The sequence below is a fragment of the Hippoglossus hippoglossus genome, chromosome 17 (assembly GCF_009819705.1).
Source record: "Hippoglossus hippoglossus isolate fHipHip1 chromosome 17, fHipHip1.pri, whole genome shotgun sequence".
Classification (NCBI taxonomy): Eukaryota; Metazoa; Chordata; class Actinopteri; order Pleuronectiformes; family Pleuronectidae; genus Hippoglossus; species Hippoglossus hippoglossus.
In genome coordinates, this window is record NC_047167.1 from 15,664,272 (window position 1) to 15,689,174 (window position 24,903).

Consider the following 24,903-nt stretch of genomic DNA (forward strand, 5'->3'; position numbering starts at 1 on the left):
TCTCCTAATTAGCCCTCCTTTCAGCCGGTTACCTTTTCCCTGCTCCCATTGGCTCCCGAGCATTGTCATGTTCGAACACTTACCACCCAGGGTTCACTTTGCCCCCTCACTCTAATTATGCTCACACTTTTGACAGCCGGGGCCTTACGCAATTAGCATTGTTTGAACCGCTCGGAGCTGAAGTGATTCGGACTTGAAATTCGTACCCTGAAACCCCCCGACCCACATGTCTGCTAGTCATTTCAGCCCGCTGTGCCTGGCTCACTTGTAATGATAGTCTGTGTCAGTCTGCACGTGACACACGGAAAACACAGACACAGACACAGACATCTGTGAAATACAATGTTGAAGTCATCGCATATTAGGAGAAACTTCTGCACACACTAGTCCTGGTGGCAGTATAACAAAATATGAAACTAATGGTATAAATTCTCTGGCACTCGGCCACAAGACATTTCATTATAATACCATGATCTATCTAATGGCCAGTAGATTCTGCTTAGCTGGACTGTTTATCACCTCATTAGGCGACGTCGGTGTAGCCGTGCCATAAGTGGAGGGCTGTGGGGTCACTCCATCTATTCCAATAACCCGTACAATTACCCGCACCTTTCAGAAAACCTGTCCAGGGTGGTGGATGATAAAACACAGAGTGAAGTCGCCGGCTTTACTGCGAAGACTAATGATTGTTCCGCCTGCCATTCCTCATGGAGGGAGTGACGGGTTTATCACGGCAGCTACAGAGAGCAGACAGAAAGAATGCATTTCATGGAGTTTAAAAAAAAAAAAAGTCTGAGCAGAGAGACCGTCGTTCGGCTAAAACACCCTCACAGACAGACACACACACACACACACACACGCACGCCATCTGCCTCGATAACCTTCTTTCTCTGGCTGTCCACTACCGACTCTGCCCATCTATCAGCTCGCTATGGCATGATGGCATGCTGCTGTCAACACAGACCAAGCGATTGATTAGGACTGTGCTTCGCTGGCGTCCTCCTCCCTCGCCTGCATAGATCTCTCTGGTCATAGGCTAACACTACATCAATTAGGGGGAGTATCTAGACTGTACTGGCGGCCTTAAGAACAAATTGCCTCTTCTCCAAACTGCATATAGTCTCTGTCTCATTAATGACTGTCTTGTCAGCTTGTAATCGTGCAAGTGATGACAAATCTGTCGAGAAATTTCAAATACACATATATATATATATATATATAAAAAGGAGTTTTTTTATGCCGTGCAGGGGGAAGAAGAGGGGAGCTGAATTCAAGGGGATGTACTTTTGGTGGGCTTAACTGGATATTGCTTGAGATTTTAGGATTGAAGTGCAGCTATGGAGGAAATACCTTGCGACAACAAAAGGTTTCTGGATGTAGGTGTTGATTTTCTGGGTCTAGACAAGTTTTGCGAGAGATCTCGGAAAGAGGGGATGATTGTTTGTGTGCACAAGTGTCAGTGTCTTAAGAAAGTATGAAAAGCTTTTCATCTCACGTTCTGTGCTTTGTTTGACTGCTCAACTTTGCAGCAGTTGAATACTGCGACAGAAGGGCACCAGCTGCAGGGAAAACAGTGTCAAGAAAACTGGAGGGGAAAGAAAAAAAGCCCCCCAACAAGATGCCTGTGTATGTGTATGTATTTAAGATAGAAAGAAAATGAGCTGCTCTCTCAGTGTCTGTACCTCAGATTAACATGAAATTACACCATCAGTCAGGGAATTGAATAATGCGTTATTGAGAGCATTTAGTCAAATTGCCATGGTAACCACTTTGACTAAGTCATAATTGGCTGTGATCCCTTTTCCTGGCCTTGTTGACACGGAGCCTTATCATGTATTCTGGTCAGTGAGTGACTGCGAGGAAAGTAGCTTTTCAGATTCCTCCCCCTGACCTGCCTGCTAAGCCGTCTATTGAGCTCAAGAGAGCAAAGCAAAGGCCAGGACCACTTCTCAATATGTTGCATTCTGGGACTTTTTCCTTCTTCTACCGTTGGCAGCCTTTAATTCACTCCCAACCACCCCCCCCCACCCCACCCCTCCAATCCCTCATCGTACATATTTTGTTTTCTATCAACACCCTTGAAATTGGAAGTGGCACTGTGGCCCAGATGGACACATCTGAAAACATCCAGAGTTACACTTGGTGCCTTTTCAAAACCCTGGAGATGAAACCCAAAACATAATGGAGTTTTTTTGTTTGTGTGTTGAGATATTTCTAATTTTGTGGCCGTGCCGGACCGGTACACATAGATTCGGGTTAATCTCTGCTGGTCCGCATCCTGATCAACCTTTAACCCTTAAAATTGTAAAGGACATAAAACAGGGGGGGGAGTGGAGGAATGTTTGATCAGTGTTAAAAAGAAAAAAACTGGGCCATCTTTGGAGGGTAGACAGAGAGGAGGGCTGGAACAGACAGAGAGCAAAGGCGTTGGTTGACGCTTGTCATCCTCCATTAAGGTTCCTTTGATTGGCCTTTGTGGTTCTGGAAACGGCAAACAGCTGCATGCAAATGGCCCTGTTTGCCCAAGGCTGGCCCCCATTGTTCTGGGCTTGGGTCTGACAGGGACGCTTTCTCTGCAGCATAAAGGAGGGTGTAGCCTTTAGTCAAATAAGAGTGCCCCCACCGTGGTCACAGCAGGAGTACTTCAAGATTGTTTGTCTTTTTATGTTGTTTTATTCCTTATATTACTGGTAGCCAACATCTTCGGAAGAAAGAGAAGATCTTAGAGTCAAGCTTTTCCTCCAACAGCAGGGGACGCCTCCATAATCCAATATCCGGACTGACAGAGAGGCCATATAGCATGTTTTGCTCGGGTGGAGTAAAGATTTTCAAAGGGAATTTATGAAGTGGAAAAAAATATATATATATATATATATATATGAAAAAACATATATAATTCCCAATATAGGGAACAGCTTCATAATTTTTGTGCCTCTTTCTTTTCCCCCAGTCTCTTTGTTCTTTACTGCAGTATTTCTAATCTGTTCCATGACACACTTTGATTGCCGGCCAAAGGAACAAAAAATGCCTTAAAAATAAATTTCAAGAGACCATTGCGGTAAAGTTTATGTGGAAAATAAGACAAAAGGACACTTTAAATGTCTACGCACATATTTCTAAAATGACGGACTGAACTGGACTAATTCACAGCACACACACACTTTTCAGCTCCACATCCCTACTACATTTGCAAGGGCGTTCAGTGCTGCAGCCGAAAGAACGTGCGACACGTGCGCTACCTGACTGCCCATCTGATGTGAGACACACAGGAGCAAGGTGAGAGATGAGAAAAGGAGATTTGGGATTCACAAAATAACACCTGCTATTCAAACACAGACAACACCCCGAAGCTCCTCACTATGCCACAACGGCTCCTATTTCATATCAACTGTCGGAGCGCGGCGAAACACTGGAAATCTACTTGGACATATGGCACCGTTTCCCCATGACACTTTAGTCCCTGCTCTGGTCTACCTTGCTGGGAAGTGTTTCTAAAGACAGTGTCAGACACAACCACAAACCCCGGGGCTACACCCGCCTTTCCCAGACAGCTGCTATCAGAGACTCTTGATTCCGATAGAAGGATGCTAAAATAGAAACGGGCAATATAGGGCCGAGTCCATTTGTGGTTAGACAAAGCGCTCTAAGTCGTATCCATTTCCTCTTTCTGGTGATGTAAGAATTCAGTGTTGCCACCTCAAATTCCAAAGCCATCATTTGTATTCACGGCTGAGGACTTTTCTGTAATTCAACTCCTGTTTATTTCATTTATAAAAATAAAAACACAGTGGGAGGAGGGAATCACATGTGGCAGGTTGAAGCATGTCTCGTTGAACGGGTTTAAGGGGAAACATTCGTTATATTGCTGAGACTCAGTGTGAAAGGCCCTGCCGCTGCCTCTTAACTCCTCAGGTGGGTCCATGGAGAGGAAGCCAGATCCTATCACGCCAGATGCAGGCATGTAATGTTTTCTCTTTTTGTGAAGCAGCGTGAGTTTAAAGGGAAAATAAAAACATTTCCCACCTTATTCTCATAATTGCGGTTTCTCTAAAACCCTCCACTGAACAGTGAGGGGTTGCATTTAGTAGTTCTCGCTAATAAATGCAATACCTGGCATTTTAAGAGTTTTTTTTGGAAGTGGTGTCTTTTATTTGTTGTTTTTACTCCGGAGGGAGGTTTAAAGAATTCAAATATTAAAATGTGGGCATATTAGCTCTAAAGGTCATCAGTTGGGGAGGATGTTGGACTTTTTGACATTAAGCCTCAGCCTTTTCGCATTAAATCAAATATGCAGCCTTCATGGGAATATTAAATATCACACCATCTCATGAATCTTCAGCAACAGCATTAGCTCACACTCAAACGCCACAGTAGTAACAGCACTTATTTTTCCAAAAGTCCACAGTTGTCGTCGGGGGAATGAGAAGATTTTCTTTACATTTGTTTGAAATTTGTGTCAAAAAAAATGACATGTGGTAAATCTGCCACCTTTATCCCTGTAAACTGCAAACTGTATGTGTACAGTTAGCATGAAAACCTTTACAGGTGTAGATAGATATCAATTTTACTATACCTCTTACAGATTTATTTCCCAAAATTTTGAAGTACGTCTTTTAAACTCAGACTAAATGTTAAGTATATAGTCCCCTATAGATTAGCCACTAACAACATAGGCATTTAGACTTACCATGCCACTCTCATGTTAAACGACAAGGTTTTGAAAATACTAATGTAGGATCAACATTTATTTGGAAAGATTGAAGATATTTGCCCTAATCTGTTTAGCAGGAGTCTTGTTTCCTCAGACAGCTACAACAGAGCTGGCGAGTTCAAAGTTAGCATGACCTGTTAGCCCCGATTATGAGATGAAGGATTGAAAATTGGTGGAAAACTCCCAGAGTTTGCTGCAAACACAACCTTAAATGAAGTGCAGTGAAATATTTGAAATGCACAGACTGTCCTGTTTTGCTGCTGCAAAAAAAAATCACAGTCTGAAGTCGCACAATGCTCCAAAATATCAAAATTTTGACAAAACTGCTGCACGGTCAACACAGTGGATCATTGTAACTCTACGCAAACAACCGCTCAGACTGCACGAGACTGCAGATGAAGAATTTCTCCCACGGGAGGAAGAGCCAAAGGGAAAAAGAAAACAGACAGTGGAGGCTGTAATGACTGTGTCTTAATTCGACCACAGGAATCACGGTTTTATCCTGCGTGAATTGGTTGGATGATCCTTGACCCTGTGGGCGCACATCAAAGAAAGCCAGCACGGAGAGAGAGGGGCATCATTATATTACTAATACGTATAATCCTCTGGACGTAAAGGGGTGGGCAGTTAATATATAAGTCATGACAGGAATAATTCAGTTGAGGAGACATTACTCGATGTAATGTCTTCTTTTGTTTGGTCCATGGACACATCACTCGGATTAAAGCAGAGTATAATTCAACACCTTGTATAGTCTACTTAGAAAACAACCCTTTCATAGTGATACAAATAACTGTCACAGGGGCTAAACATTTGAAAGAAATAAAAATGTTCAACTTGGAAGATGAAAGGAACATATATGCTCCCGGGGGAGTGCCATTTTGACAGAATTAGATCATTGCTTGTTCAATGTATAACATACTGTTGCTTCTCGGTTTTTTTTGCAGGGGAGTTGATGAAACACGCGGAAAGAGGTGAGTTAAAGCAACTCTCTCGTGTGCAGCAGGGGCATAGTTTGATCTACCCTGAGTGAAGCTTAACCCCCCATAAAGCCTATATTTTACCCCTGCACCGAAACCCCATCTCGATTTTCCGCTCGGGGAAAACGTCTCCAAATAAGTCAGGTGGCTCCCCAAGGGTGGGGATGAAGAAGAAAAGTGGAGGAGGATGAAGGGGAGAAAAGGGGGGAGGGGGGGGGGATGTGGGTGCGCCTCCATCACATGCCTGTGCCTCTGTTCTTGTTTGCTGGGGCAAAGCCTCCCCATTTCACCCTCCTAATCAACCCCGCATCTCCTCCACCCAACCCTGCCCAAACAGAGCTGAGCCCGGGCTTACTCAGTGCGTCACATAGACAGGGTGTCAGGAAAAGCTGCAGCTGGAACATGGATTACATGAATAATGAGCTGGAGACTCGGGACGACTAGGAACGGAGATCGAGGCCTCGAGACGATAATGAATAGACAATTCTGATAAGGGGGTTTATCTTCGTGCGAGGCCAGCAGTAACCTTTAACACAATGGTGCTATCACTTTCACCTGGCACCAATTCATGCTGGTGCTTTCGTGCCTTCTAAACCTGCTCTAAACAAACCCACTTGTGCCGAAGTGGTTGGAGTGATACAGATGTGGTTGGTTTTTTATGCAGATGAGGTGGGTCAGCACGGTTTTGGCATCACATTTGCATGAAGAGACATTTTCTTGATTTTACTTGGTGCACAGAAGAACCCAAAAAATTATAATTTTGTTTTTCCTCTTTCATTCTGACATATGTTTTTCATCTACCGGCATTTCAGTGAACATTAAAATATATTTTTTGTATGCAGACTCCTTGCTGGCTTACATTAACGGGCGATTCTTATCAGGGATGTCTTCAGGACACATCCTGAACTCCTGCTAACAATGTCCATCCCTCGGCAAACCCATTTTACAGAATTCAGGCACCAGGACTTGACTTTTAAATCAAGACAGTCCAATTAAAAACATGTCTTGGTCGCAACTTCAAGAAAATAAAGGTTCTCTGGAGACGGGGGAGACTTTCCAGAGACTGCTTCAACCTGCAAGGAAAGTCGCATGACAGGAGAAGCTGAGTGAGCATTACCACTGACAAATTAATCTGCTTACATGTGATTACTGTTGCCTGTGTGAGCCAGTGTCATTTCATTTTATGGGTTTTTATTGAACAATGCTGGTGGAATTCTTTGGTTTGGCAACATAACCTCAAATAAAAAAATTCTAGAAATCTGTGACTGTATTTTTAAAGGATTCTCGTCGGTTAGCCATTGAACTTGACTTTCTATGAGCCTTTAATTTGTTTCTCTGTTATTTATCATCTCATTGAATTGTTTAAAAAGGTCAACAATTTAAACAGGTGAAAGAATTAAGTTAACAAACTTTACGGCACTTTTCCCCTTGTAGTTCTGTGGCACAGTTGAAGTGCACGTTGCCGCTCCTCTACAGTGGCAGGCACAGTTGCAATGCTACCGAGAAACAGCTGACAGATGCCTGCATGTGGCTGCCTCCATCGAACATGTAACCTCGCCTCGCAGGCCGCAGTGGTCCGTGGAGAGTCCCCCATTCATGCAAAGATTGAGCCTCTCATTAAATACACATGTACATGCTGTATAGTCTGACAGGGGAATCATTTTGATCTGTTATACAGCTCTGTCTGGAGTGTCTCGGAGAGTAACCAGGAAGGCCGGTGAAAAAAAGGCATCCAGGCACATTCCTTACCAGTAGCCTGCTGCTATCTCTGGAGCACTGACCACTTTGATTGACTCGAGTGTGATGACCTTGCCCCATTCCCTTCCACCAGCATTCCGGTCAATGCGAGCAGAAAAGCAGGAGCGCTGATAAGAGATGCACAGATGGAGCGATGTTGATGACAGACAGTTTCCTGCCCCTCATCCTCGACGAGACCATTGTGCCTCACACACCCAGCGGGAATATGCGGTACGGGGGGGCAGATGTCGATAGTGTAAGACAAACAAAAGCGTTCTTTGTGCTTGGCTATTTTACTGACTTTCCTCTTTCTGCATACTTATTTAATTTCCTGCACGGCAGGAGAGGGCTTCCTTATCTTGGACTGTTTATACCTGCAAATCGCCCGGTGGCCTTTTGTTTGCAGGTGACCCACCCCGAGGTGACATTTAATTCCTGCACAAAAAATGTGCGGTCATGCTCTATGGCACAGACTCAGCCTGAGGAGATTACTAATACAGTGAATGCAACAGACCTGCATTCATTGCCTGTGGCGAGAGCTGGCCTGCAGGCACAGAGAGAGAGAGGGAGAGACCCAGCACACATCATTACACTGATTTGGATCGTATATGAGCACTAGCCATGCAAAAGTGAGGGAAATGAACAAGAAAGCATTGGCAGACGAAACAAAGTGGAACCAGTCTCACTTTATATTTACACGTCAGTCCCTCTCTGTCCATTTCTGTCTCCTGCCTCATGAACAGACGTATCTGTGCACATGCTAAAATGCACACGAGTCAAAGAAAGCGCACAAAAGCCCATTTACCGAATGCATCATAATTTCTTTTATTGATTGCCATCCATTTCCCACTGTCAGCATTAGCTTTGACACCAGCTCACATAAAAGATAAAAGATAAACCAGCAGCAACAAACCTGAGTCATTTTTAACAATTATCGAAACACATAAATAAACCACCAGAGACTTTTTGTTCAAATGGCATTCGTATCCGAAATCAAGCTCTCTGTGTGAAACAATGCTTAAAAAGTCATAATGAGAGAAATAGCAGGAGCTAGTATATGGCTTGACTGTGTAAGTTTAATGTGTGATATATAGGATGTCGTCGGAAAACTGTCGCAAAGTACTTTCAATGGAAATTAGCTAAAGCTGGCTCAAAAAGTCGCTAGAAGTCGCCAGATGACGCAACAAGCTAATAAGAATATTCATGGCTTCAAATCGGCTTTACGTTCTGCCTGGTGTCAGCCGGTTTTAGCCCTTTATCTGTTTGCTCCTCTCCTGCACTCTGTGCTCACATATATATTATATGAATACAAGCAAATTCCCAATAAAGCTGTTCTTATTTACACATTTCTCTGTTTCTGTAATATGAAGTATGAAAATAAGACGTCCCTTCCCACGCGGCCGCTCTGCACGGATACAATCCTGATTTTATTACCACAACGTCATCTGAGAAGATCCCCATACACATAAATTTAAAGCGAGTGGCTGGACTGGGATTTCAGCTATATTTACTAGTAAAATGACCACTCACAGAGACAGTTACAAGCTCATTCCCATCTATGTCAGCTGCCATGTGGTCAAGTGAACAAGATGCATTATAAAGTGAGCCTCCTGAGGGGGAAGCTGAATCTCGTGTTTGCTCGGCAGTACTGGTGACTCTCTTTTGTGAGAAGTGGACAAATTCTATCCAAACGCATTTGTTTCTAGGTGCGTTGCATCTTGCACTGCCCACATTCAGGAAGCGGTGATGAGGTATTGTGCAGGCGATCATCGTGCCCCAGCACCTGACTGGCCAGACAATCATGCAACTGTATCACCCAGTTATGCGGCATTCAGCTGATCAATGGTGAAACTGTATCCATCAGTCAGTCCCGAACATTTGTGTTTCAAAGTCTGGCTTCACTCTGGCCTCAGGTACTTTTTCAGAGCAACAGTCCGCTTTGATCGCCTGCGCCCAGCTTCCCTTTGGTGTTAAATATTATATGCCTGCTTTTGTTTTTGCGTGTTTGTTTAGCTCTTGTGCTTTTTGGTCAAATTAAATTAGCTCTGGCATGCCCTTCAAGCTATTTTAAAGTTCTGGGTGAACACTTAACCGCACAAAAACTTAACAGATTCTTGTTGACCCTGTAAATAAATTGGTCTCTGCTGCGAACCGGATTAATATTGTTGGCTTCACCTTCCCACACACAGGGAAAGGAAGAAAAAAAAAAAAAAAACTCAACATCTTTTTAAAGCGCAGACTTGCTTTTATTTGAAACCCTCCTGCTTCCTCTCAAGATTAAATGCATTACTTTGTTATGACAGCTGAACCCTCCTGTGAAGCAGTGACTTACACCGAGCAAATCCAAAAGTTTAGATTCCGAGGTAAACTACTCTGTGGTTGTAAGCCGGACTCATCTATTATTTGAATTAGGCTGCCCGGAGAAAGAAAGCAAGTGCAGACAGCATTTAAGAAAGGAAAGAGTGAGGTAGGCCTCTGGTCCTGTGTTTATACAACTTGTTACCATAAGGGGTGTGAATTGAACGGCCCTGGGATGCTGCGGGCGAGTGAGATTTAAAGCATGCTTAACAAATGAAATCAAACTGTCAGAAAACTCCTAGCCCATTAAATGAAGTGATTGTTCATCAGCTGGACATATAACAGCGACTTTTACAATCACAGCCAAACACACACTGAAGCACCAGCCTCTCTCCTAAAGGGGAAACAGGTTTTCTAACGTGCGCATGTTGGACGGATACATTTTCTTGCTGCTTTTGCTTTACCAAAAAAATGCACTCAGGAAATCGCTATTGCAATAAATCTGGGATGAGCCTATCAAGGGTGATATTGTATTTCATTTCCTCTGAGTGAAAACTGATCCTGGAGATTCATGGGACTGGCTCATTTCAATTTCATGTTCTCGTATGATTCAAAACTTTCCAGGTCCTCGGATATTATTAAAAGAGCATATTGTTTTACGGGACGACGAACAGGAATATATCTGCGGCGCTGCATTAACACAAATTGAAAGGCCGCATGCTAACTGCAGGGATTGTGACAAAACTGTATTAGTAAATAAGCAGTAGGGGAATTAAATGGTTTGTCCGTCTCCATGTGGCTTTTAATCTGTAGCAAAGTCTATTCAATCCAGATGATGAACCCCCTGCCTTATTTGTCGACATAGTTGCAGTTCGGCAGAATTTCCATGCAAGACCGATGTATCAGATGTTTTCCCTTCCTTTGTGCTTGTTCTCCGCACACAGTTTGACCAGTCATCTGTGAATCTCCCATGGTTTAGCTGATAATTCATGATCTCACTGCCATGGACCCGCAGCTTTCAATATGAATTATAAAATGGCAAGCCAAGCATATCAATGGATGACAGACTGGATGTGTATGGCCCGGGGCCAGAGAGGAGTTGGAGCACAATAGCTCACCACAGGACTGGAAATACCAGTGTGGCACAAGGGAGGGTCTTCCATCAGCACAATGTATGGCATTTCTTGAGACAAATGTTGCGCTGAGACGTGTTGTTAACCTTTGCAACCTTTTTCCGGGGGAAACAGAAACATGCTGGTATGCTAGAGCATTGGAATATTTCACAATCAAACATAAATTAGCGAGGAACCTACAATGTGTTATAGAGCAGCAGGAAAAGAAGACGAGAAAATCTTTTCAGGAATCTCACGCTGCTTTTTGCATTTTCCTCAAACGTCGACTGACTCGATAATTAATAAAAACTGCATTTTAATGTCTTTCATTCACACAGTCTGCTCATGCTGGAACACTTGGTGGTGCCTAAACAAACACCGGCTCTTCACTCTGATCCCCGTCTCTGCAGATATGACACAGCCATCAAACACGAACCACTTAATCTTTTACATCCTCCCTTTTGTGCAATATTTAGATATGAGGAGCGAGGTGCCCGCCATCCTTTTAACACAACAGCCAACTGAAAGTGTTGACATTGACTGCACGATATAATGCCCCCGAAATCTGGCTCTCTTTACTTTAAAGGATCACGATAACAGCTCTCATTCAGTCCCAGCAGGTATGCGTCCGTGCACTTGGCCCGCCTTTGTGGACACTGCCTTTGAATCTGGTCATCTGCTTTCAGATCTGCAGACTGGGCGGTCTGAGACATCTAAAACAAACCTGATACCTGCGTGACCTACTTTATCCTAGCAGGAGAATAACTTTATATGATGTGTTATATAACGGCACAAGGATGTGGAAGAAATGAAGCATATATGTAGAACATGCCAGCGTGATGCCTCCGCTGCTTCTCAGTATTAATTTAAAAGGTGTATTATATCCTTAAGAGGTTCATTAAAAATAACCCATTCTACAAACGAGAAGTTCACAGGAAATGATGCATCGTGCAATCCCGCGTTACTGTTGTTAATTTTATTTCTGCATTTAGTGTTTACTAGGGCTGTGCTCAAAAAATCGATATGGCAATATATCGTGACGTCCTCCTTGCTGATGCACGCATCGATGCAGATGCTACTGTATCGATACGGCATCAAATGCTGTGACGGCTGTTTTGAAAACGAAACATCACCTATGGTGCAGTGCACAATGAAGCCAATAGGTGGCAGCTTAGGCAAAAAGAGCACACGTCTCAACCCAGAACAAACATGGAAGGAAACAGTGAAAAACTGTTTCCACCGCCGGTAAAACTCAAGGCCAAGATATGGGAGCATTTCGGATTTTTGCAGACACCAGGAAGTCGGGAATTGGACATGAGTCATGCAATATGCAAGCTATGCAGAAACAAAGTAAAATACTGCAGCAACACGACCAACCTCCGTCTTCACATGACAAGACACCACGCTGATCAGCCGCTAGCAACAGGTACTACACAGCGTGTGTCGTCTCAACCAACCCTGAATGAGGCTTTCAACTCAAAATTTCCCTCAACATCCCAACGGGCTAAGAAGATCACAAATGCACTTTTATGCTTTATATGTAAAGACTTGCGCCCGTACAGTGTTGTTGATAACGAAGGCTTCAGACAACTGCTTAATGAGTGTGAGCCACGCTACACAATCCCCACTCGTCGGTTCGTTACAGAGACTGCAGTTCCCCAGTTGTACGCAGATGTGAAGCAACAAGTCACTGAAGCGATCTTTTCTGCAAACAGAGTTGCCATTACATGTGATGCCTGGACGTCGAGAGCAACCCAGTCATATGTAACTCTCACATGCCACCATATTTCTCCAGACTGGGAAATGGTCTCACACGTCCTGCAGACCAGAGCTATGTTTGAAAGCCACACCGGGTCAAATATTGCAGATTTGCTACGGGACGTGGTTAATGAATGGGGGCTTGTTGACAAGGATCCTGTGTTGGTGACAGATAATGCCTCTAATATGACAATCGCGGCACAATTGGCGAAGTTAGTGCACGTGAAATGCTTTGCGCACAGTCTGAATTTGGCCGCTCAACGGGCACTCAAGACGCCCACTGTTTCCCGTCTACTGGGAAGAATTCGCAGCATCGTGGCTTTTTTTAGGAAAAGCACAATTGCAAGCCATGTCCTGAATGAAAAGCAGAAGCTACTTAATCTCCCCGAACACAAGCTCATGACAGATGTAGCTACGAGATGGAACAGCGCCTGTGATATGTTGGAGCGCTTCTTAGAGCAGCAGCCCGCAATTTGCGCAGCATTACTCTCCACTGAGGTGCGGAAGAATGCCAAGGAGTTGTGGACCTTAACTGAAGCCGACCTGGCCTGTGCTGAAGATGTGGCTAAAGCCCTGAAGCCGCTAAAAGTTGCAACACTCGTTATGTCAGAAGAAAAGACCCCTACGCTGTCTGTTATAGCACCGCTGCATGCCCAGCTGTGCAACGGCGCTCATGTCCAAGCAACAGACTCGGCCGTTACGAGGGACATTAAAAACACCGTATCCGGGGATCTTGGGAAGAGATACGTGAGCGACAGATCCTTTCTGTGCATCGCCTCAGCACTAGATCCACGCTTTAAAGCGTTGCCCTTCTTGGAAGAAGACCAAAGACAGGACACGTATACCACCGTGGCAGCAGAGGCAGCGCGGATTTCTCAGGTGGGGGTTAATTAACCTTAGTTTACTCAGTGTTTTTTTGCCCGAAAAACAAAACGACCTTTTCACTTGACTTTGGTACAGCAGGTTGTGCAGTATAATGTAATGATATAACTATACAACTGTGACTCATCTTTTGTATTTATGAATGCTATGTGGTCTTGGTTATAAGCTTTATATACAGTCTATGTTATAAGTACATTTTTATGTTCTGATTTCAGAAGAACCAGAACTATGTACCAGAACAAGAAAAGGCAAAAACTTGTTCTTCCCCACCCTGCAAGAGAAGAAAGGACTCTACCTGTGCTCTAGCAGATTTATTTGGAGAGACATTTTCTCTTCCCAAAAGACAAGACTCACCTATGTCACTACATGATCAGGCACTTGATGAAATCAAGAAATACAAAGAGGCAGAGCCATTGGCTCTTACTGGGGATCCACTCAGTTGGTGGAGGGAGCACCAGGTTGCTTTCCCCTTACTATCTAACTTAGCTAGGAATACCCTCTGCATCCCAGGTACAAGTGTTGCCGCAGAGAGGGTGTTCTCCACCGCTGGAGACATAGTTACAGCTCAGAGGAGTGCTCTGAAACCTGAGCATGTGGATCAACTGGTGTTTCTGCACAAAAATCTGAAAACATGTTAAGCCTTAGCTGCCAGTACAAGGCCAATTTTAAGTTTGTTAAAAAAGATTTTATTTATTTTTTTATTATAATTTTGTCTTTATAAAAGAACAGATTTGCTGTGGACATTCTTATAGCAAATGGAAGTGCACTTAAAGTCAAGTGAAACCAGAGTATTATGGCTATTTTAAGTTTAAAAGTTAAGGAATATTTTATTTGCATTTATTAATAACTCTGAGTTGAAGGAGAATTATTTTATTTAACATTGAAGATCTTTGTTGGCCAGAATTTTAAGTGTTTTAAGTTGTGCAATCCTTAAGGCTTTGCCTTTGTTGTTATATGGAATAATAAAAAACAGCTGTTGTAGTAAATTCTGTGCAGGACATGGTCATTATTCAAAAGCAATGTGTATCGTGATACGTATCGTATCGTGGCCTCCGTATCGTGATACGTATCGTATCGTGAGGTTGTAGGCGATACCCAGCCCTAGTGTTTACTCTCCCAAACTACTGCTGCTGCTGCTGCTTTCTATTAAATGTGCTTAACTGGGGATACACAGGCTGACTTCAATAATGCAGCAGTCATGATGTAAATGCAATACATTTGTCACTGGTAGTAGCACTAACTGTGACTGTTAATTAACACAAAAAAATGCATCTACAAAACTAGAAAACAGTCATTTTGGAATCTCCGACGGCTCGGCGAGGTATCTGACAGTGGCGTGCTGTCAGGGCGAGCATAATGACCCTTTAAAGCCCAAAATAGACATCAATTAGATGATATTAAGGAGGAAATGACATCTCTCCTTACATCTGATCTCAGATTCTATCTCTCCTACTGAATATGATATTGCCTGTTTGCATTTATTTTGCAATTTACTTCCGACTTGACAGCCGGCCATTGTCTCTGAAAGCTCTGACAAGTGATTAGCTATAGCTAGCTGCAGACAAGTGTGCTTGTCAAGCTTCCTTTGAATTATATGATATTTCATGTAGTACAAGTACAGTGTGGAAACTGTACTCATTAAAAAAAAGTACTTTCTTCTGAGGCGTTAAGAGGCAGCAGTAGCAGGTGAATAACCAAATCCGGTTGTGATTTCTCATCTGTGCGCAAGATCTGCAGTTGGCTTGAGAAGTTAGAGTCGTGCAGCAGCTTTAAGAGATAGTTCAGAGCGTAAATTGTGAGCTTAGAAAAGGTGTGTGATGCTGTGGCCGGCGATACCAGTATGGCTGTGAAATACCAGTGAATATATATGTGCAGTTTAGGCGGTTTGTCAGTAAATAAATCCTACAACTCCTCAAGACCAAAACCAAGCACGCCATACTCTCACTGCTGTCAGCCGCCCTCGTCTGGAACACTGCTCATATATGCCATGGATACAGAATAATTGCCCTCACATACTACGGTCCATCATCAACAACTGCTGTCAAATATGGCGGTGACAAAATGCCAAGAAGTTACAGTGAATTCATTCATTTACTCACTACAGCTAGGATTTAACCCATCACCTGAAAGTTACATTATATACAGTATATTATATAATATATACACTATCGTTCAAAAGTTTGGGGTCACCCAGACAATTTCGTGTTTTCCATGAAAACTCACACTTTTATTTATCAAATGAGTTGCAAAATGAATAGAAAATATAGTCAAGACATTGACAAGGTTAGAAATAATGATTTTTATTTGAAATATTAATTTTGTTCTTCAAACTTTGCTTTCGTCAAAGAATGCTCCATTTGCAGCAATTACAGCATTGCAGACCTTTAGCATTCTAGCTGTTAATTTGTTGAGGTAATCTGTAGAGATTTCACCCCACGCTTCCTGAAGCACCTCCCACAAGTTGGATTGGCTTGATGGGCACTTCTTGCGTACCATACGGTCAAGCTGCTCCCACAACAGCTCAATGGGGTTGAGATCTGGTGACTGCGCTGGCCACTCCATTACAGACTGCATACCAGCTGCCTGCTTCTTCCCTAAATAGTTCTTGCATAATTTGGAGGTGTGCTTTGGGTCATTGTCCTGTTGTAGGAGGAAATTGGCTCCAATCAAGCGCTGTCCACAGGGTATGACATGGCGTTGCAAAATGGAGTGATAGCCTTCCTTATTTAAAATCCCTTTTACCTTGTACAAATCTCCCACTTTACCAGCACCAAAGCAGCCCCAGACCATCACATTACCTCCACCATGCTTGACAGATGGCGTCAGGCACTCTTCCAGCATCTTTTCACCTGTTCTGCGTCTCACAAATGTTCTTCTGTGTGATCCAAACAACTCAAACTTTGATTCGTCTGTCCATAACACTTTTTTCCAATCTTCCTCTGTCCAATGTCTGTGTTCTTTTGCCCATGTCAATCTTTTCTTTTTATTGGCCAGTCTCAGATATGGCTTTTTCTTTGCCACTCTGCCTAGAAGGCCAGCATCCCAGAGTCGCCTCTTCACTGTAGACGTTGACACTGGCGTTTTGCGGGTACCATTTAAAGAAGCTGCCAGTTGAGGACCTGTGAGGCGTCTATTTCTCAAACTAGAGACTCTAATATACTTGTCTTCTTGCTGAGTTGTGCACCGGGGCCTCCCACTTCTCTTTCTACTCTGGTTAGAGCCCGTTTGTGCTGTTCTCTGAAGGGAGTAGTACACACCGTTGTAGGAAATTTTCAGTTTCTTCGCAATTTCTCGCATGGAATAGCCTTCATTTCTAAGAACAAGAATAGACTGGCGAGTTTCACATGAAAGTTCTGTTTTTCTGGCCATTTTGAGAGTATAATCGAACCCACAAATGTGATGCTCCAGATACTCAACTAGCTCAAAGGAAGGCCAGTTTTATAGCTTCTCTCACCAGCAAAACAGTTTTCAGCTGTGCTAACATAATTGCACAAGGGTTTTCAAGGGTTTTCTAATCATCCATTAGTCTTCTAAGGCGATTAGCAAACACAATGTACCATTAGAACACTGGAGTGATAGTTGCTGGAAATGGGCCTCTATACACCTATGTAGATATTTCATTAAAAACCAGACGTTTCCACCTAGAATAGTCATTTACCACATTAACAATGTATAGAGTGTATTTCTGATTAATTTAATGTTATCTTCATTGAAAAAAACAGTGCTTTTCTTTGAAAAATAAGGAAATTTCTAAGTGACCCCAAACTTTTGAACGGTAGTGTATATATATTATTGTAAATTTTGCACTCATCTGTTTCACCTCTGTGAGATACTCTATAAGGTCTGGACTTAATTACACCTTCTCTGTATTTAAAATACCCCGGTGTTTTAATCCACGTCTTCTGCGTAGTTATCACATTAATCTATTCCTCTCTGCTAATTAAGGCGAAGGGTTCACTGTGAAAAGATCTGCAGGAGGTCTGAGGAGAATTTTGAGATCTCACAGGAGTGTCATTATAAGTTAATGGTAAATATTTAGAAGATTATGATAGATCTCTTTTTTTTTCTAGTTTAAAAGAATAATTCTAATCCCTCTATGGACAGGAAATGTGAAGAAAGCTGAAGGTGCCTGTGTGTGTGCAGCTCTCCTTGTGTAAAAGTAATCACACGTCACTGATATCCAACTTAATTGAGCCCTGCTGCTGCGCCATGTGCAGCGAGAAATCAGATTACAGCTGCTCATGTAATTGGGGAAAAAAAAGTTAATTAACTTTAATTAAACTTGCAAAAAATGCCCATTTTCTGGCCACTTGGAGACATTCAGACCAAATTACTGAACTTGTATCAACCTTTTAAAATCGATAAGGTGAACCTGTTAGCAAACACTTATTTACACATCCTGCAGCTGGATGGAACAGCATTGTTTTCTGACCACCTATCAAATGTGCGTACACAATTCAGTCTCCTTTTTACCCTCTTTTAGCTCTCTCCCAACTCCTGAGGAAAATTCATATGTATATCCAACGAACTCATGAATCCTTCATAAGTTCTTCATTCTTTATTTCAAGTCAACAGACCTCCAGTTAGAGCAGCTTAGCTCAGCAGTTCTAAGCTCATCTAAAAAATGAAATGAGACAAGTTGAATTAACTTGAAATCAACACAACTTACAAATGACATTAAGTTAATGACAAAAGATGACTTGATTCCACTAAGTCCTTGTAATATAATTTTTTAGCGGTACAGCAGTTCATTCCATTCCATTTTGCACAAATCGATCAAGTTTGTCAAAAAAGAGACCCGACTGGAGTTCATTCTCACCACTGAAGGGAAAGTCAATACCAGGAGAGAGAAAAATCACTTTCTTTTTAGCTATGTCAATTAGCATTTCAAATGTGAGGAATGTTGGGGGGGGGGGAATGATAACTTGATTATACTCTTTCCTGGTGAGGGACAGAAGGTAATTATCAAGTAGGGAGCTTTCCTTGCGGGGACTCGGATGGAAACGCAGATCATAAGCACTGCCATGCAGGCCCTCAGGGCTGGACAGGCTGAAGGTGAGTGGCATGTGGATAGAACCAGATATTGTTTTCAGACTGACACACACACACACCCACACACACACACACACACACACACATTCCTTTATTGATGGATGTGCAAATATGCATTCTTAGTCCTGAGAGCCCTCACATCAACTGAAACCCAAAACCTGGACTTTCTGCATACCAAAGCAGTATTCATCTTAAAGAAAGCCAGCAAGACTATTCAACTGAGTTTCTGAGCCACAGTAAATCAGAGGGCTATTCTTCAAATGCCTCGGTAAGACTCTTCTATATTATCTAAAATTGCTAATCTACAAAAAAAAATGCATCTCAGCTTGAAAGAATGCTGTGATAGCCTGCTCCATGGCAATCTGTCTTTGTTAACAAATTGTACACTGCATCCCGACCTAAAATAAAACTGGAGGACAAATCTATCACAGAACAAAACAGCAAGAGAGAGCAAAAAGACAAAACTCAAACTGAAAAGAAGCCGCACTACACCCGCCGCAAAATGATGTGCTTCAACATCTATCTGTAATCAATGCTTGGCACACAAGCATGTGATTTGGGGTTACTTTGTTTCTCTGGTACAATGGGACTGAAAGGGGAAAAATGTAATAATCATCATTAGGCAGACATACCAACATCAGTGGTTTTGATGGGCCCTTAACAGACGGGAGTGTTTTGTGACAATACTTGTAATTATAGCCAAATGTACTAATCCAAAGTGAGGGAGGGAAACAAAAAAGAGCTCTGGGATGTCGTTGCAGACAATTAAAAGCGGCGCCAAGTTCTTTCCCAGGGCCTCAGTCTGGAACTGAATCAAGTGCCCTGCCTTTGATGGTTTCAGGTGCTGACTGATCAGAAGGATCAGATTAAGGCGCGAATAAAAAATGCATCAATTCTCCGTGGCTCCAGTGCTTCTAAGTGCACTGAGGAAATCTGTTAGAAAACCTCACTTTGCAGAAAAGGTGCAGCAAAGCTCATCTGGAGTGGGGATGGGGAACAGAACACCTGGCCTCTGGGCCGTACGCGGCCTGGAATACAGTGTGATCCTGCCCACGAGGTAATTCATAAATACAAAAATAGCAGCTCAGAAATACGAGAAAGAAAAAGCTGTGTGGGGGCAATTATATTTTGCTGTGATAAAAGAAAGTAACAAAATAATAGACTAACGTCCTTCAAGGAGGTGCCCTCCAGCTGCATGCCTGTCCGGCTGCCGGTCAAGGTGATTACTGTTTGTTGACGACAAACCAATGTTCCTAGTGTGCAGGGATCGTCTTGCAGGAATGACAGAGACCACATGCAGCTAAACCTCGAAGGAGCTGCAAGAATGTGATTGGATGAAAGTATCGCTCCTCTGTAGAGTTTGATGGCCAAACAAACAGCTTTCACAGGAGCATATTCTGACAATGAGGATGAGACGAAGTCTGAGAGGAAGTTTTGTGTTGAGAGAGCTAATACATAAAAAGCTGAAGCCTAATTTAGCAGGGAAATTTGAAGGAGTGCTTTGTTGTGACTCCAGAGCTGCTTGCATGAGACAAAGTAAAATAGTGTTTTGAAACTATGCAAACCATGTCTGGCAATACCACCGTCAGTTCTGGGCAAGACTGACTTTGGGAAAACCACCTTTTATTATTTACTAGTTACAGCCACCACATAAGAGAGGTTAGGGTCATATATGTGCACAAATTGTAAGTATTGCCTTCAAAAAATGCTGTAAAGTTTAAAATTGCAGACAGTGAAAGGGTCCCTGCTCCTGCTTTAGAGGAAGGATTCTGAAACAATGTGTGTTGCTCTGGATTTGAAGAAATGTGTCATTGGATCGCCAAGAACAATAATCTCATTGGAAATGAAGCTTGGCGAAAGTTTTGATTCTTGCGCATGCCTCCTAAATCCCAAGCACGGTTCCTGCTATCTCTAGGCTTCACCAGCTTATTCTCATTTTCATCCAATCACAACCTGACACACGCGCCGTGAGCCAATCACCTGTAAGCTGTCAAACTTTGAAAATGGCCTCTCTCCCCTGTCATTCAGCTGTCAGTTCTACACTGTGATCGCTGCATGAGCCACCTCCACCCCTGCACCACCGGACCAGAACATCTGCATCTCCCATCACACCCTCCGACCAGATGCCTTTGGTGAAACGTCCGAACTCCGTGCTGCATTCTTCATCACCACCACCAGCTGTAGTCCTGGAAGTCTCCTTCATTTTCAAGGAACATAATTCAAGTGGCTGCTTCCATGGTGTACTGCTTTCCTGCCAGGGTCTATGTGCAGAAATCTATTCCTCTCGTTGATAAATTGAATTTTATTCTAATTCGCTGATTCTCATTTGTTTCCCCCTGAAGTTTCTCCTGATGGAAATACCTTTTTTCAAACTCCAAGGGTAAACCCACAGATGAAGAACACGGCAGCCTTGCTACATAACAGCTCTTCACTTCTTTTGTGGCGGCGACAATATTTGCTAATAAATTCACAGCATTTATAAAGCTGAATAATAAGTGGCTTCTTGAAAGGTTGACCAAAATTACATGAAAACTACTTCTGCTAAGCAGCTCCATGGTAACTCACCTTGTGAAGAGTGAACGCAAACGAGAAGGAGCAGGAGGCAGTGGAACACTGGACACCTCCACAGTGCGGAGGCCATTGTGTGCTGCGTGCAAACAGTCCTGGAGCCTGTTGGCTAATAATAGTCGTTCAGTGTGTTGCGGAGGGCGAGAAGAACGCTGGAGCGGTGTCAACGATCAGTAGTTGTTGGAGAAGCATCACCAGTCATCTTCTCATCTGGAAGAAAAAGAGAGGAGAGGGTGTAAAAATGGAGAAAATGGACGCCCATCATTTGCATCATCGTAGCTGAAGCTTTGTTGCTGTTTAAAAGTCTAACAATTCTGAAGCTGGGATCAAAACTATCCATAAAAACGTCCACAATCTCATAGGGTGAAAGAACTTTGATATTCCAATTCCAAATGTGTTTTTATTTCACAGTCAATACTAGAACATATGATATAATAAGTTGATTCTATATTATTTTGTAAATACTATTGCAGTGGCCGTTCTAAACGTGCCTGTTTGAAACTGGTTGTGCCGGTTGCAGCTTTTCTTTCTGAAACTGTAAAAGTGACCTGCAGTTATTGAGCTGTGGCACTTAAGACCAACTGCAGGACTCAGTCCACAGAACCCTGAAGCTGCACCACCGCTGCTGCACAAACAGCTGTTCACCTGTTTATTCAAAGGTCGGTGAAGCTCGACTCGGTTCACAGAACCCTGAACTGGAGAATCAGTTGCCGTTGTTGTTATTTTGGTCAGTGATCATGACTGAGTGATCATGACTGAGGTTGAAAAAACACATTGGCTAGGTTCCTGAGCTCCAGATGGATAATCGCCCTGAAATTCAAGTCAGCCGTGTTGAAACATTTAAAAGAAAACAAAAGAAAAGAAAAAAAAAAGGAGGTATAAACCAAACCCCGGCACAAAAATCAAGGTCTGAACCGAACCCTGGATTTGGAGAATCATTAGACCCCTGCTGCTGCTGATCCAGTTTTTCCTCTGGCTGTGTGCACTGCAATAAAATAAATCATGTGTAAATCTGAACACCATGAGAACAAAAACTCCTGGCTGCCGTTTGATTGGCTAAACAAAAGCATTTTTCACCCAAATATCCCCCAAAATTCCCCTCAAAGCTTTATGAGGGCACCGAAACCAAAGCAGATAGCGTGCCTGCTCCTCGGCACTTATTCAGCACTCTGCAGCGTGCTACAACTGAGTGTTTACACTGCCTCATTCTTCCACTCTTCCCTGTTCCACCTTCCCCATTTACTCCCAGATCCCCGCGGGAGAAAGCTTGTCGCTCCGGCAACACGTTCACACAGGACGCCATTAGAGACACGGCTGCTTTGTGAGCTACTTTTGTCTCCTTCCTTATCAAGGGATGGCAAAACAGTCCTTTGTCTGCGAAAGCTGCAAAAGGTTAGAGCCTGGGACAGACGAGCACACCAGACAGATAAGCTGCTTACCAAAGTCAAACACCGAGGAGGGATGTGTTGTGTCATATGTGAAATGCCACACACAAACACAAACACACATAAGACTCTCATATGCATGCCTGCACAAACATATAGCAAGGACATGCACACTCTTGACGGCATGGACACACATGTGCAGAGAAAGGAGGCGCACAAGCACGCACACACACACACACACACACACACTCATTCCCACTGTACACAGGATCAGTCACTTGGTAGCCACCGCTATGCAGAGGAGAGTGAATGTTTCCAGCCACCCTGATTATTTTATAATGAACCTAAATTTGAGCAGCAGAGCAGTCAGCTCTGATCACTCTCCGGGCCTCACTAATGTGCTTGGATATTTCTGGCAACATGAAAAACCCACAAAACATGGGAAGCTTCCACATTAGCATGCTGAGTAATAATTTAAGTCACTATTGGATTCATTCTATACGTAACCAGTGCCTGGCCGGGACATAACATTTGAATAAAAGCCCACTGGATCTCCACCTAGTCTGACGCAGCCTGAGAGTATTTATTTTCATTCGAGGTCACTCTGGTCGAGCAGTCGTGCAGCACAGTTTGTGCCAAGGAAACACACATACGGCTTATTTATAATTTATCACTTAAACTTGGGTGGCTTTATAGGAATTGTGGTTTTATTTGTCTTCCAGTTGTTTATCTGCCAGTGGCGCCTGACCAGATCAGATAAGAGCGAACTGGAGGGGGGTGCTTTCATACTCTCCTCTATGGGAAGCCTCACACCACATCCACGGAGGCTGCACATGCTCTTAAGTCTCGTAACAAGACTTTGACCAGTTCAATATTGGGCAGAGCACCAACTCTCCAGAGACACATATGACTTCTTCCTCAGCCATTTATCATCCCCCTATATGAGGCCCGGGGCCATGGGGTAACCATAATGGTGGTTGACAGGAGGAGATTGGAAACTGTTGGGGGCACATCCCCTGGCCCCTCTGGCCTGCTGGGCCCTCTGAACCACTCAGCCCCCTCAGACACCAGGGGGCGAGAGCCTGCCAGGCCTCCCAGATGAAGTCTTGCCCTCACCACCCCAGGGTTCTTTCTCCTGATCGGCCGTCGCCCCGCTGAGTAACACGTCTCCTTTCTCTCCTAAGCCGGTGGAGGACACAGCCGTGCTCATCTTCCTAAAAACACTGTTTTGTTTGGTGGACTTTCTGCACTGAATTGGTCCGGACTTGAGATAAAGGGATTATGTGATTAAGATGAAGATGCTTTGCGCAAGAACTATCACATAAATCATAATTTCACATCAGGGGACAAATGGGGGAGATGATTGTTGGGTGGGGGGACTAAGATGTTCTCAAGCAGAAAATTATTTGAAGAAGTAAGCGAGGCCCCTCAAGAGATATCTACACTGAGCCCCCACCCTCCTCGAGCCTGGGAATCGAGGTTACTTGTAACGCGTCCAGCGATTTTCACATAATGATCATCATGTTCCACTGACGCAGACGTGTAAAAAAAAAAAGGTTACACAGTTATGACTGTCACCACCTACACTTAATCCAATGTGCAGCAACATGTAACATACATGAGAAGACCGCAGACGTTTCGAAAGTTTTTCCCTTTCCATCTGCTCCTCTCCCTTAAAAAAAATGCAAGTACATATATATATTCGCTCATTTTTCTCTCTCCCTATTAACAGTACGTCTTTCTGGAAACAAGGCGAGAAAAAAAATCTAGCAATGAAATGAAAAATGATCCGCAAACATTCATGACATCTGTTTTTCTTTTGTCTCCAACGCATACACGGTGGAAACCCAAGGAGAGAAATCTATCATCAGTTAAGATAATGGAGAAAATCACAGTCCACAGCAAATTTTTCACATCAGCCTGATAGAAATAATAAGCAAGCATTTAGAAGAGGACGGCAAGCAATTAAAACATAATTAAAATAAATGGATAGAAGGAGACAGCCCACATGTCTTCACATGAAATACAAGGCTGAGTGCAACAGCCGGCAAAATGAATGTGAGGCTCCTTTGACAAAGCTTGTGTCTGCCCAACTCAAGCTGGAGAGGAGTCCGGTGAAAGAGAGAGTGGGAGACGGGGGGAGACGGGGGGAGACGGGGAGTTTGTAAGCCGAGTGGGACTAAATAGAAGGGAGAGGGAGAGAAGAGGAGGAGAAGAATGGGAGGGGGAGAAAGGAAGGGGCGGGAGGGTCACCGCGGAGGATTGACAGCCTGTGAGTATGGCCTGACCTCCTGGGTTCGCCCCCAAGTTTTCTCCACAGGCTTAGAGAAGACAAAAATAAAGCCCAGGAATGTTAATTTATTTTCAATTGTCAACGCAGAGAGAGGAGGGAGATAAAGAGCGCATACATACATATCAAG

The 24,903-nt window shown here is 43.4% G+C and overlaps 1 protein-coding gene across 11 annotated transcripts in view; it reads right to left on the reverse strand.

Moving 5' to 3' along the window:
• LOC117778113 (adhesion G protein-coupled receptor L2-like) overlaps positions 1-24,903 on the reverse strand; it is a 96,740-nt gene that overhangs the window by 50,361 nt on the left and 21,476 nt on the right. For all 11 annotated transcript variants that reach the window (XM_034613382.1, XM_034613392.1, XM_034613391.1 and 8 more), the window contains one exon: positions 21,096-21,308. In XM_034613382.1, coding sequence (XP_034469273.1) covers positions 21,096-21,171 — 76 coding nt within the window. In that variant the 5' untranslated portion in view covers positions 21,172-21,308. The remainder of the gene's footprint in view (positions 1-21,095; positions 21,309-24,903) is intronic.